The following is a 16,146-nucleotide window of genomic DNA, read 5'->3' on the forward strand; positions in this document are numbered from 1 at the left end:
ATCTATTGAACAGAGAAACCAGACCTTCATGGAAGTCCTTCTGAGTAGGACTGCCATTGCAGATACAGGTCCCCATGGCCCCCCTGATGTGCAGCAAGGTGCTCTCCAGCCACTTGCAGGCGCTGAGGGGGACCTGACCCATGAGAGGGAGGTTGGTGGCATACCTCAAGGACGTGGGGGCTCCTCTCCAAGTGCTCACACTTCCATTCCACTGCAGAGCCCTCGGTCAGAGCCCCACCGGAGTCCACACCCAAGTGTGATAGACGTCTCAACCCCTGCACAGCCGCAGGAGCAGCAGACTGTTGACGAGCCCTCACAGGCTTGCAAACCCAGAGGACGCCCGCCAAAGGTGTTGAGACAGGAGCAGCAGGAAAGTGAGCAAGGGGCCTCCACATCTGCTGAAGTCACAGGGGAAGCACTACGTAGGAGCACGCATAAGAGGAAGATAAAGCACAAGTAGTCACAAGGGTAGTCACTTGGGTGGAATTTTGTGTTTAGTGTAAAAATGCCATCACGTCGTAATTGTACATAAAAATTCTGATGGCAAATGTTGCAGTTGTGGCGTCTGTCATTTCGCTATTGGGACTTCCACATTGAGGCCTTAGGAATAATTGCAACTGTCAGTATGGTGGTCGGAGTGCTAGGAATCCTCTGGTTCTTGGCCATTGCCAATGCTCTGGTAAGAAGCTGCGAGGCAAAAGTGTTTGATTGACTAGGCTAAGCAAATCTGGCCAAGATGAGTGCATTCCTTGCATCCCGGGCAGCAATGTTCTCGCATAATGCTGCCGCTGGTTGATGGGCCTCTGCAGGATGGTCATTTTCGCCCTCCTCCTCCTCCTCCTCCTCATCTGAGGAGGATATGTGAGGAGCCACTTGGTCCTCAGGAATCTGCAAGCCACGATGCTGTGCCATGTTGTGAAGTGCACAGCAAACCACAACGATTCTGGAGACCCTGGCTGCTGAGTACTGCACTACTTCACCTGATCTATCCAGGCATCCGAAGCGCATCTTCAGCAAACCGATGGTTTGCTCGATTATGGCTCTGGTGGACATGTGGTTGGAGTTGTAGCGCTCCTCAGTTTCATTGGATGGTCTCCTCAATGGCGTCATCAGCCATGTCCTCAGGGGATATCACTTGTCTCCAAGTAGCCATCCGTTAAGTTGGTCTGGCGGACTGAATAGCGGTGGCACACTAGACTGGCGCAGTATGAAGGAGTCATGGCAACTGCCAGGGTACATGGCAGAAACATGCAAAATTTCCTCCTTGTGGTCACACACCAGCTGAACGTTAAGGGAATGGAAGCCCTTGCGGTTGAGAAAAATACCTGGATTGCGATGGGTTGTCGTAAGGGCCACATGTATGCAGTCAACGACACCCTGCACCCTTGGAAAGCCTGCCAGATGAGCTAATCCAACCACTCGCACCGTGACACTTGCTCGATCCTTGGTGAAATGGATGTGATTGTGCGCGAGGGCAAAGAGGGCATCGGTTACCTGCATGATGCAAGTGTGTGCGGCCGCCTGGGAGATGCCGCTGATGTCTGCTGCTGATCCCTGGAATGAGCCTGAGGCAAAATAGTTGAGTGCGGTGGTGACTTTGATGGCCAGTGGTAATGCTTGTCCACCTGGTCCTCTGGGCAGTAGGTCTTGCTGTAGCATTGCGCAGATGTCAGTCACTACCTCTCGCGAAAGTCGGAGCCACCTTTGGCACTGCTGCTCAGACATGTTGAGATAGGTGACCCTGCATCTGTAGACCCTGTTTGGGGTTTTTTTCCTGCGCTGACAGGCTTCCAGGCGCTGGCCCCTTCTGGCCTGTGCAGCCTCAGGTGGGTGAGCAGCAGCCTGGCACTCCTGCTGCTGTTGCTGGTGCTGCTGTTGTTCCTCGTTCTGCTGGTGCTGCGGCTGGTGCTCGAGCTCCTCTAATGCCCAGATGGGAAGGAAATAAATGGCTCCCATGCTTCTGGTATATGCCTCCGTTGAGGAAGCGCTGAGCGAAGGTGGCGAGAGGGGTTTCCCAGGAGGCCACACTGGAGATGGGTGTGAGGCTCCAACCTTCCACAGGTGTGGTTAAGCCTGGTAAAGGTTGCCCCAGACCTGAGACCACTAAGTCCTGCCACCTGCAAATGATGGCTGATCAAATCTCCTCTTTAATGGTTGACCTGCAGTTGATAGTCAGCAATCCAATAGTGCTCCCGCCAGGTTTCACAGTTGTGTTTCCCACCAGGCATGTTTTATGTGGGAAAAGGGTTAAATTTGCAAGGGCCTTTTAAAATAGGATTATAGAGGCCATTCAGAGGTTGTTAAGGGCCTTAAAGACCAGTCCCGTCTGTTGGATGCGGGATGGAGTCGGGACCATCAGACACGCTTGAGTTAAAATTGCTCAGAGTCAGGAACCAGGTGGGGTGTCCCGCCCGCCAGTTTTTGCGATTTTAACCCCCCGCACGCCTCCAAGCCCAACTCCACGGCTCAATGAAAATCGAGCCCTATGGGCTTGGTTTTGCCATTGTGGGCAGGCTGGGGCGTGTCAGGTGGCATTCGTGTCAGGTCCCCGACTCCAAAGTGAAGTGGGGAAAAAGTGCGATTTTCCCCTAATTGAGCAATTGATTTCCAGTGTGTGGGAACCCCTGGCCCAATGAGTTTTTTCATCCAGAAGGACGCCTCCGATGACGTCATCAAAGCTGCTGGATTTAAGGCCTGCAAGCAGCCTTGCTTCTTCTGGAGACTGCAAACTTTATGGTGATTGTAGTAAGGACTTAATTGATCGACTATGTCCACCAGCAGGCAAAAGTGTGCTCCACGCTTCTATGAGCCCTCCCTCAAAGCTCTGGTGGAGGGAGCAAGAATGAATAAGGAGGTGCTCTTCGCTTCCTCAGGGAGAAAAATGCCACCCCAGCAGACTAAAGCTGTGTGGCTGCAAGTGGCCCAGGAGGTCAACTCCATGTCAATGAGCCGCAGAACCTGGCTGCAATGCAGGAAGAGGTTTCATGACCTTCCCCGCACAGGAAAAGTGAGTATGACTTTCCCATCACCCTCAATCTGATCCCCATTGCCTCTCCTCACCAGCACTCTGCTTTGCCAACCTCTTCCTCCACATCCCACTTGACACTTACATCCCTGCACCCTTACCCATTCCCTCGCTCTCTATGGTCACATTCACATAACTATTCGACCAAGTAGCCCTCACACTCGCTATCACTGTGAGGCAACAACAACAACTTACAACACACAACACACAGGGAGGGCCCTTTCTCCCCTTCTAAGCCTCTATGCTATGCATTCTCTACACTCACTCCTTCGTTCTCACTCAAACTCCACTTGTGTGCTTCATTGCAGGAAAAGAGAGCCCACAATAAGAGGGAAAGAGCCATGACAGGAGGAGGGCCACCCTCAGTAGCCCAGCTCACCGCCTCGGAGGAGGCGGCCCTGGAAATTCCTGGGATCGAGGAGGATACCCAAGTGGGGGACGGACAGACGGGCGCATCACAGCAAGCTGGTGACAGAATAGTTTGGCATCTCTCTCATTGACATTGCATGAGTCACTGATAATGATTCTGATGCTCTAACAGATTGACTTATGATCATCTGCACTATTCAATGTGCATGTAACCTTGACCTCACATCTCTAACTCTTTCCTTTACTCCCCACAGGACCATCGAAAGCCCCCGTCCCCACTGTCCAGGAGGAACAGCCTGAGCTTCCAGACTCCTCTGAGGGCGCAGCGTCAGCAGAATTAAGCACACCCAGCACCAGCGCAGACACTCACACCTCGGTGGGACCTTCGCGAGATAGAGTAGTGTTGGCACCTGGTGTATCACAGCTCACAAGTGAGCATCAGCAGATGGTGGAGACAGGGACAGCAGTGGAGAGTCCTTGTCCAGCTCAGCTCAGCTGCATGACGACCCTGTGCCTCCGGGTCCATCCAGAAGGGGGGTGGTGCTGGAACTCCAGGAACAGGTGCAGGGGTCTCTGGCAGGTTTTGTCTCCAGGGTCGCTGCGAGTGTGGAACGAATGGAGGAGTCCATCGTGAACATGAGCAGAGCCTTTATGGAGGCATTGGCGCATGAAAGCATCACCACGGAAAGGATGGCAACCTCCGTGGAAAGGATGGCTACTTCCATGGTAAGGCTGGCTACCGTAGAGGAGAGAATGGCTACGGTAGAGGAGAGGATGGCTACGGCCATGAAGGAGCTTAGTCGCCAGGGTATGGAAAACATGGTCATTGTTCAGAATAGAATGCCATCTCTTGAGGAGCGATGGTCAGATATTGAGCATACAAACCAGACCTTCATGCAAGTACTCTGGAGTAGGACTTCCAGTGCAGAAATGGGTCCTCATGGCCCCCCTGAAGTGCAGCAAGGTGCTGTCAAGCCACTTGCTAGCTCTGAAGTGGGGCTGACCCATGAGAGGGATGTTGGTGGCAGACAACAAGGAAGTGGGAGCTCCTCTCCAAGCGCTCACGCGACCATGCCACAGCAAAGCCCTCGGTCAGAGCCCCACCAGAGTCCTCACCCAACTGAGATGGGCGTCTCAGCCCCTGCACAGCCGCAGGAGCTGCAGACTGTTGCCAAGCCCTCACAGGCTCGCAACCCCAGAGGACGCCCGCCAAAGGCATTGAGACAGGAGCAGCAAGAAATGAGCAAGGGGCCTCCACATCTGCTGAAACCACAGGGGAAGCACCACATAAGAGCACGCATAAGAGGAAGATAATGCACAAGTAGTCACAAGGGTAGTCACAAGGGTAGTCACTTGGGTGCTGTGATGGATTGTATTTGGACCAGCCATCCTGGTCATGGTATCATAAACAGATTAGATGGCAAACTGTTGATGTTGAGGCCTGTGTCATTTTGCAAATGGTACTTTCACATTGAGGGCTTAGGGCGACTTGCAATTGTCAGTATGGTGGTCAGAGTGATAGGAAGCCACAGGTTCTGATCCATTGTCGATGCTCTGGTAAGAAGGTGCAAGACAAAAGTGTTTGATTGTGCAGGCTAACCAAATCTGGCCAAGATGAATGCGTCCCTTGCATCCCGGGCAGGAATGTTGTCACGCGCTGGCGCCTTCTGGCTTGTGCAGCTTCAGGTGGGTGAGCAGCAGGTTGGTGCTCTTGTTGTTGCTGCTGCTGTTGGTGCTGCTGTTGTTCCGGGTTCTGCTGCTGCCGCGGCTGGTCTTCGTCTGAATCTGATGTCCAGGAGGAAAGGAAATAAATGGCTCCCATGCTTCTGCTATATGCCTCAGTTGAGGAAGCGCTCAGTCAAGATGGGGAGAGGGGTTTCCCAGGAGGTCACACTGGAGATGGGTCTCAGGCTCCAACCATCCACAACAATGAGTAGGCCTGCTAAAAATTCCCCCAGACCAGAGACAACAAAGTTCTGCCACCTGCAAATGATGATTGATGAAAACTCCTTTTTAATGGTGGAGCTGCAGCTGTTAGTAAGCAATCCACTTGTGAGGCCGCCAGGATTAACTGGCGTGTTCCAGAGGAGGCGTGTAGGATGGGGGAAATATCGAAAAATCAGAAAGGCCTCTCAAAATGGGATAATAGAGGCAATTAAGTGGTTGTTAAGGACCTTAAGGGCCTATTCCACCTCTTGGAGGCGGGATGGAAACTGGGTCTGAAACCCCAATTCTGGGAAAATTGCTCGGAGGCGGGATCAGGCCCGCAAGCCACTTTTTTGGATTTTACCACCTCACACGCCTCCAAACCCGCCTCCTCGGGCCTGGCAAAATCGAGCCCTAAGCCTCTTTTTATGAAGCCCACAATCCCGTATGCTTTTTTAACCACTTTCTCAACCTGCCCTGCCTCATTCAATGATTTGTGCACACATACCCCCAGGCCTCTCTGTTCTTGCACCCCCTTTAGAGTTGTACCATTTAGTTTATATTGCCTCTCCTTGTTCTTCCTACCAAAATTCGGTTGCTTTGTGCCTCTTAGGGCACTAACGGGGCACAAAGCAACTAGCGCCCGGGCAATGCACTGCTAATGCCTGTCTCGAAATTCAGTGGGAGGTTAGCTGTGGTGGTAGCCGGTAGCGCCTCCAGTGATGACATCATCGCCATGCGCAGCGTCCCGTTCGCGCCCCGGCTGCAAATTTCGGCCGCGCCCCCTGACCTACTGCCAGACGCTATGTCCGACAGGGTCAGAGGGGCATACATGCGGCCAGGGCAGTGATATTTAAAGGGGAGGTGCCAGGCGGCCATTATTTTGCTGGACGCCTGTCAGCACATGCCCCATTCTGGTGGTCTTCCTGTAGGGGCCGGCCGCGATCAGGCAGCCTGGCACTCCTCTTGAGTGCTGGGCTCTTTTGTCGGCACCCCGCTCCCCTTTGGCCCCGCTGGGCCCCGGTATGCATTGCGCTAGGCCCCTCCCCGTTAATCAGGGGAGGGAGGCCTGCAGTGCTGCGGGGCTACGTGCCAACATGCATGGCGCTGCTGCACGTAGCGCCGCGATATTCCCTGGCAACGCTCAAAGAGGGAGGGGGAGCACTTCCAGTAGTGCCCTGCCTCCTCCTTGGTGCGCTACCATTGAATTTCGGGTGCGGGGGTGCTAACTTTTTCGGGGTGCTAAATTAGCGCCCCAAAGGAGGTGCAGCCCAATTTTTGCCCCCTTATATCCAGGAATATTTAGTACCCAATCCTGCCCTTTTTTGAGCCAGGTCTCCGTTATCGCCGTGACATCATATTCCTATGTAGCTATTTGTGCCTGCAGCTCACCAGCCTTATTTACCACGCTTCATATGTGCACTGTAAACCTATCTTAGACCTTCTTGTATTCCCTCTTAGTCTGACCCCGTACTATCTCTTACTCTAGTGCTATCTGTATCTCCCACTCTTTTGTGCACCGTGTTTCTCCTTTCTAATGCTACATCCTGGTGTCCCCCCCAAAAAAAAAATTAGTTTAAACCCTCCCTGTAGCCTTGCAGAATATTACCAATCCGTTGCAAGTTTGTGCTAAAGTGTGCACTGTGGTCTGGTATCCTCTAGGAACCCATTTGAGGCTGCTCACATTCATTTCACTTGGGAACCATCCATAGGGCTATTGAAACTTGGACTCTCTCCCAACATGCCTTTCTTCTGTTTACAGCAAATAAGAGGTTTCCATGTGGACTCACATCGGCTATGAATTAAAACTTACAACTTTGCGTGTGATCTGAATGGTATAACTTGCCTTAGGACTATCAATGACCCTTTTCTGTCGTAAGACACACCGGGCACTGTTGGTTGCCACCGCGTTCTCCTGTCCATTTCAAAGGATGGGGAGAAACATCATTCCGTCAGATTGTTCTGTTCAGGCTAAATTTAATGGTCGGTTGCATTTACACAAAAATGTTTTTACATACACGAAGAATAGTGTATGTAATCAGGAATATATTTGACTTGCGCAACACTTGAATTGTTTCAAAATACAAAGTCCAAAGTCTTGCATGTCCTTTCCCGAAGTTCTCAACTGAATCTCTGATTTGTTATGCAGCAGAGGCTTTCCACAAAACCTCTTCCTCAATGCCTCAACGTGGAAACAAGGAACTGAAAATCCTCGGACTGCTGTGCAGATATAGCGCTGTCCTTTTTTGAAATGGAGCCGGGGTTATTTAAATAAACAGACCCTTTCTCAATAGTCAAGACAATCAGAATGTTAATAATTCCTATTATTCAAGTAGCTAAGACATGAACAGCAGGACGTGGTTGTCTGTTAAATCATTTGTTTAGCCTATCGCAGTTCTGACTGGCGTAAAATGGTTTTCATATTCTTTCCCAGCCTGTTAACATTAATTAACATTTCATGGACAGCTTGGCTAGATGCTTCTGTCACCACCCTCTCCCCCCATGACGGTGCAGATTTATATATTTATCCCCAGATAGGAAGACAACTTTAAATTACTTTGGCCTTACTAAGTCACACTAACCAAAAGGAATGTAAAGCATTATGCGTTTCTATTCGAGGCCTGACTGAGCTCTGGTTTATTTCCCCTTGCGTGACCTCAGTCAGTGTCTAGCTGCGAGATTTGATTCGAAAGTAAGATGCTGAATATCCAAGGCGAAGATCGCTATCAATCCTATCGCGTCTGTTGACTCAACCCTTTGGAGCAGCGTTGGGCAGCACCTAGCCTGCTGGTTTGACATTTACATGCACTTGTCATAGAACCTGCAAACTCACTGAATGCAATTTGTAGAAAAAGGATCAGGTTGCTGCACAAAAGTCTCATTGTGTTCGAAGCAACTTAACTATCATGAGTTTTCATAACATTTGGTCCTACCATATAATTTGGAAGCGGGCATTTAATCAAATGCAGAAGCCTTCTTGTCTCTCAATAGCTTTGGCCATTTTGTTTAGTTTTGTTTATATATTTTTTTCTCTTGGCTGGTTGAGCATCTCATTGAATTTTTCATTTTTACCCTGTTCTGTTGGTAGTATTCCAACTGTTGAGCCGGATGAGATCAGCTCACTCAGCATAGACTTGGAATCGAATCTGTGATCTTTCTTGTCAGTCTGGCTCCCTTACTTAGCCATTGGGGGTGGGGGAGGGGAGGAGAGGGCAGAATGGGAATTTAATAGGAAAGCACAGCCATTTCCACCAGCTGTGAATGGGAAAAGGTTAGTAACATAAAGCAATTTAAGGGTAAAAAAAATGATTTCTTGCACTCCTTTTTGAAAAACACAGAATACAAAAATAATCTGGAAATGTAGTTGGAAGTTAAATTTAAATATAAATTAAGAAAGAATATGGGGCCTTTCACAACCTCAGGATGTCCCGAAGTGCTTTACAGCCAATGCAGTACTTTTTGAAGTGGAGTCACTTTTGTAATGTAGGAAATGCGGCAGCTAATTTGAGCACAGCAAGCTCCCACAAACAGCAATGTGATAATGACCGGATCATCTGATTTTTCGTGATTGATTGAGGGATAAATATTGGCCAGGACACCGGGGATAACTCCCCTGCTCTTCTTCAAAATCGTGCCATGGGATCTTCTACATCCACCTGAGTGGGCAAACGGGGACTCGGCTTAACGTCTCATCCGAAAGGACATTCGATAAACAAGTCAGACTGAAAAAAAGTTGCCTGAAACATACAAAGACATTCTTGGATTATTAACAACAACAACAACAACAACTTGTATTTATATAGCACCTTTAACGTAGTAAAACATCCCAAGGCGCTGCACAGGAGTATTTTAAGACAAAAAATTTGACACTGAACCACACAAGGAGAAATTAGGGCAGATGACCAAAAGCTTGGTCAAAGAGGTAGGTTTTAAGGAGTGTCTTAAAGGAGGAAAGAGAGATAGCGAGGCGGAGAGATTTAGGCAGGGAATTCCAGAGGTAAGGTCTAGGCAACAGAAGGCACAACCACCAATGGTTGAGCAATTATAATCAGTGATGCTCAGGAGGGCAGAATTAGAGGAGCTCAGATATCTCGGTGGGTTGTGGGGCAAAAGGGGTTTACAGAGATAGGGAGGGGTGAGGCCATGGAGGGATTTGAAAACAAGGATGAGAATTTTGAAATTGAGGCGCTGCTTAACCGGGAACCAATGTAGGTCAGCGAGCACAGGGGTGATGGGCGAACGGGACTTGGTGCGAGTTAGGACACGGGCACCCGAGTTTTGGGTGACCTCAAGTTTATGTAGGGTAGAATGTGGAAGGCCAGCCAGGAGTGCATTGGAATAGTCAAGTCTAGAGGTAAGAAAGGCATGGATGAGGGTTTCAGCAGTGGATGAGCTGAGGCCGGGCGGAGACGGGCGATGTTACGGAGGTGGAAACAGGTGGTCTTAGTGATGGAGCAGATATGTGGTCAGAAGCTCACTTCAGGGTCAAATACAACACCAAGGTTGCGAACAGTCTGGTTCAGCCTCAGACAGATGTTAGGGAGAGGAATGGAGTCAGTGACTAAGGAACGGCGTTTGTGGCGGGGACTGAAAACAATGGCTTCGGTCTTCCCAATATTTAATTGGAGAAAATTTCTGCTCATCCAGAACTGTATTTTGGACAAGCAGTCTGACAATTTAGAGACCGTGGAGGGGTCGAGAGAAGACGTAGTGAGGTAGAGCTGGGTGTCATCAGTGTACATGTGGAAACTGACGCTGTGTTTTCAGATGATGTCGCCAAGGGGCAGCATGTAGGTGAGAAATAGGAGGGGGCCAAGGATAGGTCCTTGGGGGACACGAGAGGTAACGATGCGGGAGTGGGAAGAGAAGCCATTGCAGGTGATTCTCTAGCTACGATTAGAGAGATAAGAATGGAACCAGGCGAGTGCAGTCCCACCCAGCTGGACGACGGTGGAGAGGCATTGGAGGAGGATGATGTGGTCAACCATGTCAAAGGCTGCAGACAAGTCAAGAAGGATGAGGAGGGATAGATTTCCTTTGTCACAGTCACAAAGGATGCCATTTGTGACCTTGATGAGAGCCGTTTTGGTATTGTGGCAAGAGCGGAAACCTTATTAGAGGGATTCAAACATGGAATTGTGGGAAAGATGGGCATGGATTTGGGAGGCGACAACACATTCAAGGACTTTGGAGAGGAAAGGGAGGTTGGAGATGGGGCAGTAGTTTGCAAGGACGGAGGGGTCAAGGGTTTTTTGAGGAGAGGAGTGATGACGTCAGATTTGAGGGAGAGGGGGACAGTACCTGAGGAGAGAGAACCGTTAACAATGTCAGCTAACGTGGGAGCCAGAAAATAAAACTTAAAGCAGACTCGACACAATATTGCACCAACATATGATCTATGCTCCATGACTGGGGTTACTTCCCTTTTACCATAATCTCTTGCACTTCCGATTTAATTTCTGATTTTCTTTTGCATTGGCGGCTGATCTTATTTCATCCACACTTGAAGATTGTGGGGGTGGGGGAGGGGAGGAGAGAGAAGAACGGGTATTTAATGGGAAAGCACAGCCATTTCCATCAGCTGTGAATGGGAAAAGGTTAATAACATAAAAAAATTTAAGAGTAAAAAAAATATATGATTTCTTGCATTTCTTTTTGGAAAACACAGAATACAAGAATAATCTTGAAATGTATCTGGAAGTTAAATTTCAATATAAATTAAGAAAGGAAAAAAAAGAAAGACTTGCATTTCTATAGCGCCTTTCACAACCTCAGGACATCCCAAAGAGCTTTACAGCCAATGAAGTACTTTTGAAGTGTAGTCACTATTGGAATGGTGTCAGCCATGGCTCAATTGGTAGCACACTCGCCTCTGTGTCAGAAGGTTGAGGGTTCAAGTCCCACTGCAAAGACTTGAGCACCCAGCCTAGGCTGACACTCCAGTGCAGTGCTGAGGGAGTGCTGCACTGTCGGAGGTGCTGTCTTTCAGATGAGATGTTAAACCGAGGCCCCGTCTGCTCTCCCAGGTGGATGTAAGAGATCCCATGGCACTATTTCGAAGAAGAGCAGGGGAGTTATCCCTGGTGTACTGACCAATATTTATCCCTCAATCAATTTCACTAAAAATAGATTATCTGGTCATTGTCACATTGCTGTTTGTGGGAGCTTGCTGTGTGCAAATTGGCTGCTGCCTTTCCTACATTACAACAGTGACTACACTTCAAAAAGTACTTAATTGGCTGTAAAACATTTTGGGATGTCCTGTGGACGTGAAATGCAAGTCTTTCTTTTTACTGTAGGAAATGCGCAGCCAATTTGTGCTCAGCAAGCTCCCACAAGCAGCAGTATGATAATAACCAGATAATCTGTTTTAGTGCTGTTGATTGAGGGATGAATATTGGCCAGGACACCGGGGAGAACTCCCCTGCTCGCCTTTGAAATAGTGCCATGGGATCTTTTACGTCCATCTGAGAGGGTTGACAGAGCCTCGGTTTAACGCCTCATCCGAAAAGACACTCGGTAAGCAAGTCAGATTGAGAAAAGGTTGCCTGAAATGTACAAAGGCATTCTTGGATTATTAAAGCAGACTCGACACAATATTGCACCAACATATGATCTATGCTCCATGACTGGGGTTACTTCCCTTTTACCATAATCTCTTGCACTTCCGATTTAATTTCTGATTTTCTTTTGCATTGGCGGCTGATCTTATTTCATCCACACTTGAAGATTGGGATCAGTTGTGTGTGCATAATATATGTGCTGTAAGGTAATTAGCACTAGGCCATTACAAGTAAATTACTCTGCAAGATTCTGGTTCTGTAGAAAACAAATTTTGAATCATGAAACAGAATAACCTGGAGTCAATGAAAACGCTGGACATTTTAAACCCTTCCACCAATGCAGCATCATCTAAAAATATGATCCCACAACTGGAGACAGAGAAGAATGCAAAGCTACAGAAGCTGTTCACTGCCCTCGTTCTACTCTTGGTTCTTGTCACACTGGTGTGGCTTGCTCAGAATTCATTTTACCTCTTCAAATTACAACAGGACATTGACAAACTAAAACAGGTATATTGTGCTGTAGCATCAGCTGGTAATTTAAAAAATAAATAAGGAAAACTGACCATTTTTATTATTATTTTGTAGGCCAACAACAATTCTACCCAAGTTAACCAGCAGATAGCCGGTAAGAAGGAAACTTTTTTTCCTTTTTGATATTGTCTATAAAGAATAAATTGTAGAAAAAGTGGGGACGGAATTTAAAATTCATTGTACTCACAGTACCTCCAAAAATAAGAGAAGTAATGTTTTCATATTTTGATTTATTGTTTCTGATTTGCTATGCTTATTTTATTATCTTATAGAAGTGGAGAAAATGAATACTCTAATGAAGCATGCAAAGAGTGCCGCTCACCTTACAGGTCAGTAGTTACTGTTTGTTTGACATGTCAAAATCCTGGAACTCCCTCCCTAACAGCACTGTGGGAGTACCTTCACCACACGGACTGCAGCGGTTCAAGAAGGTGGCTCACCACCACCTTCTCAAGAGCAATTAGGGTTGGGCAATAAATGCTGGCCTTGCCAGCGACACCCACATCCCATAAACGAATTTTAAAAAATGTATCGAGAAAGGAGCCGAGGAAGGAAGAACATTAAACATGATGAATAATGCAACTTGTGGGTGATTTGAATGCTTTAGTAGGTGACTGTACTTCGGCCGGTGTGTTACTGAGCCATACAGACTGGGAAGGACTTGGTCCGTGCTCAATGAATTGATCCCTGCTGGTGCTATGCTTGAGCACTTCAGTTGGATTCAGTGCTCTTGGCTGCAGAGAGGAAACAAAATCAGCCTGGGCCCCTGGTTTTGATCGCTATCCAGCTAACAGGTGCACGTGCAGACATTGGATGGGGAACAAAACCCCAGAAAGACAGAGCCATGCTTCCTGTGATACTATCCGAGGTTGATGTTGGGATCACACATGAAGAATGGTCACTAGGGCAGGGTACTGTGGGGCTATTGCACCATGGAGCTTTGCATCAATTGTCACTTCAAGATTAAGGGAGACAATTTGGGAAGGATATGCAGTTTGATTGATCATTTTTCATTCAGTATTGAATGTGAGGGGAAGGGAGGCTGGCTCTCATGTGCGAACGGTGGGGGTGCCTTGGGGCAGCAGAGGCGTAGACTTTCGTCGTGTGGCCCGGAGGAGCCCTGCTGCTTCTCCTGACCCCACAGTTTAAAACTTACCTTCTAGGGTGCCCTCCACAGCCCCCACCCCCGGCGAGGTGGCCAGTAGCGTGGGACCCGCTGAGTATGGCATTAAAATGCAATCGGGATCATATTACCCTGATTAGCATATGTTAATGAGGCTCCTGTCTGAGTTAGGTGGCCACCTCAGCTGCCAACATAAACATTAGGGTTAAATCTGCTGAGGGACGGTAATGGTGCACCAAATAGAGCCCCCCGATTTTAACTCCCGTTCCGCCCGGCAACTGTATAGAATTATTATCAATCCTATTTGACATCTTTACACCTCACAACATAACATTAGATTTCTGACCTTCTGATTTATTTAAAAATGTTACTACAGGAAGTGCCTTCACTAAAGGTTCCAAGACACTCATGTGGGAAGATACCAGAGGTCTTAGCTTCTTGAAAGGCGTCCGTTACCAAGATGGAGGGTTAATCATCTGTGAACCTGGGCTTTTCTTTATTTATTCAAAGATCTTGTTTACAGAATCTAACTGTGTAAGGGACAGATTGTTATATCAAACTGTGTTCAAAAGAATTGCCTCCTACCCAAAAGACTTATTTCTAATGATCGTGAGGAAAAGTAATCATTGTTCCATGAATAGGGGTCATTGGGATAAAAATACTTATCAAGCAGGAATATTTCAGTTAGGAAAAGGAGATTACATTTATGTCAATGTGTCACATCCAGACTTAGTTCATTTTGCCGATCTTTATACATTCTTTGGGTTGTACCAGCTGTAGTTTGTGTTGCTAATTTTCTGTATTCCTGATTGTATTTGCCTTGGAATGCAGAATCAATGCGCTTTCAGTCACTTTTATTTAGTTTGTATCAGTAAAGCTATCGCTCTCAATAAAGTCACTTTTTTAAAATTTTCCTATTTCACTTTCTATAATTAAACAGGCCACTTTTGGATCTGATAATACCAAGTCAAATGGATTGGTTGAATGTAATGCATCACTTTTAAATCTATTAAGGCTCCACTGCCAAACAATTTAGGATTGGGTAGATGGATAGAAAGAGCCAATCTCATCCTTTGGTCGAGTCTCTAATTCTCTGATAGAACACATACAAATTACGTTGGCTCAGATTTTGTTGGAGCGGGGCACCTCGCGTCGTGCCCAGTTAGTTCAATTTTTTTCCTCACACATCAGCTCGAAAATTTTTTGAAGCGCAAGCTGATAATAGCATGGCGAGGGGCATCTGGGACATTGGTGAATGGCAGGACCAACAGTCTGTCTCCTTAACCAAAGAGCTTTAACAGAGGAAGTACTGAGAAAGGAATAGGGTGAATTAGAGTCAAATCAGGTACAGAAAGAGAAATAGAGAGAAAAATTGGATTAAAAGAGGGAGAAAAAAGAGACAGAAAGGAAAAGTTAAAAAAAATAAAAGTTTAAAAAATCTCAAGCAACAATTTACTACTTGCAGGAGTGAGACACCACAGTTTCAATTGGTCCCTGTATGGTTGAGAGGTTGAGTGGCTTTGCAGGAACATAAATCTCGTCATTAAAGGGGTCCTTATGTCGTGACATACCAGCCATAACTTTCTGCAGCGAGTTTAATTTGTAATTAATGTGCAAGTGCAGCAATTTATTGACACTCAAGGGGAGATTGACGGGGATCTACCAATTTTGAGAGGCTAACGGCTCAATTTGCGGCGATTCGCAACTCATGCGGTATCACGTCTTTGCCACAAATTGCTGTTTTTTAGGCCCTAATAATGACGAGCACCATCAACGTTCCCTATAAGCCGGCCGCGCATGCTGTTTGCCAGTTCTGCGCAGCCCGGGATCGGCTTTTTCAATGTTAAGTTTTACGCATCTGTGAATGGGCTGGGCAGCCCTTTAAAGGGGCCACGCACCAAACAAAAAAATGAGGGGGAACTCTGCTCGCCATTATTTTCTCTAAAATTCTGGGCCTTTATATTTTTAATTTTAACTGCGCCTATCTAACCCACATTCTCATTGTTGCAGTTGTTTATTACAGTTGTAAGACAATTTTAGCTCCAACAATGTGATAACTGTTCTGATGAATGTTTTATTAGTTACACATTCTAGCAAAGTATTAAAAACAAATTAAGGGAAATTAAGTGCAATCCGATTAATTTAGTGACTGACTGTTTTTGCCAGCGTATGGTTCACTGCCCAAGAATCCAGAATAACATCTTAGTAAACTTTTCTATATTGCAAATTCTTATACCTATTGAATGTTTTAATGTTTTTTTTAATGATCTAAACTTTTACATGATCTGTTAATTAAAAGCTGAGCGCAGTGCAATAATAAAGGATTTTTTTCCTGTTGAGATAGTTTCTTTTGCAAGCGTTATTTTATTACCGCCCTGTATGACTGCACTCTGTTTTCCTCTACTCGATTTGGATTGAGTTGACAATGTGAAAGGAGAGTGGTGTAGAATGTAAGGAAAGGGTTAATCAGACTGTCCTGATGTCTACTAATGCTACACCACTATTGATTTATCTTTACATTGTAGTGATGTTAACCTTTAGCCTTTGCCTGTTAAGCAGGGAAGTGTAAGTCAATGTAAAGGATCATTGGGCATTTGGACCAGGGC

At 47.0% G+C, this 16,146-nt stretch overlaps 1 protein-coding gene across 1 annotated transcript; it reads left to right on the forward strand.

Annotated features, from left to right (window-relative positions):
* The first annotated feature begins 12,032 nt into the window (after positions 1-12,032).
* LOC147121806 (tumor necrosis factor ligand superfamily member 6-like) lies at positions 12,033-15,879 on the forward strand. Its single transcript, XM_085977706.1, has 4 exons — positions 12,033-12,393; positions 12,472-12,511; positions 12,690-12,746; positions 13,917-15,879. The coding sequence occupies exons 1-4, from the start codon at positions 12,163-12,165 to the stop codon at positions 14,318-14,320; spliced, it is 732 nt and encodes a 243-aa protein (XP_085833832.1). The 5' UTR covers positions 12,033-12,162; the 3' UTR covers positions 14,321-15,879.
* Positions 15,880-16,146: the final 267 nt, after the last annotated feature.

The sequence above is a fragment of the Somniosus microcephalus genome, chromosome 3 (assembly GCF_052327205.1).
Source record: "Somniosus microcephalus isolate GS21.2 chromosome 3, FLI_Smic_1.0, whole genome shotgun sequence".
Taxonomy (NCBI): Eukaryota; Metazoa; Chordata; class Chondrichthyes; order Squaliformes; family Somniosidae; genus Somniosus; species Somniosus microcephalus.

Excerpts from the sequence above, each read along its gene's own strand:
- LOC147121806 (XM_085977706.1), top strand. The coding sequence starts at position 12,163 with ATGAAACAGAATAACCTGGAGTCAATGAAAACGCTGGACATTTTAAAC. Across the intron at positions 12,512-12,689 it reads AGTTAACCAGCAGATAGCCG|AAGTGGAGAAAATGAATACT; the intron begins GTAAGAAGGAAA and ends ATTATCTTATAG. Across the intron at positions 12,747-13,916 it reads GAGTGCCGCTCACCTTACAG|GAAGTGCCTTCACTAAAGGT; the intron begins GTCAGTAGTTAC and ends ATGTTACTACAG.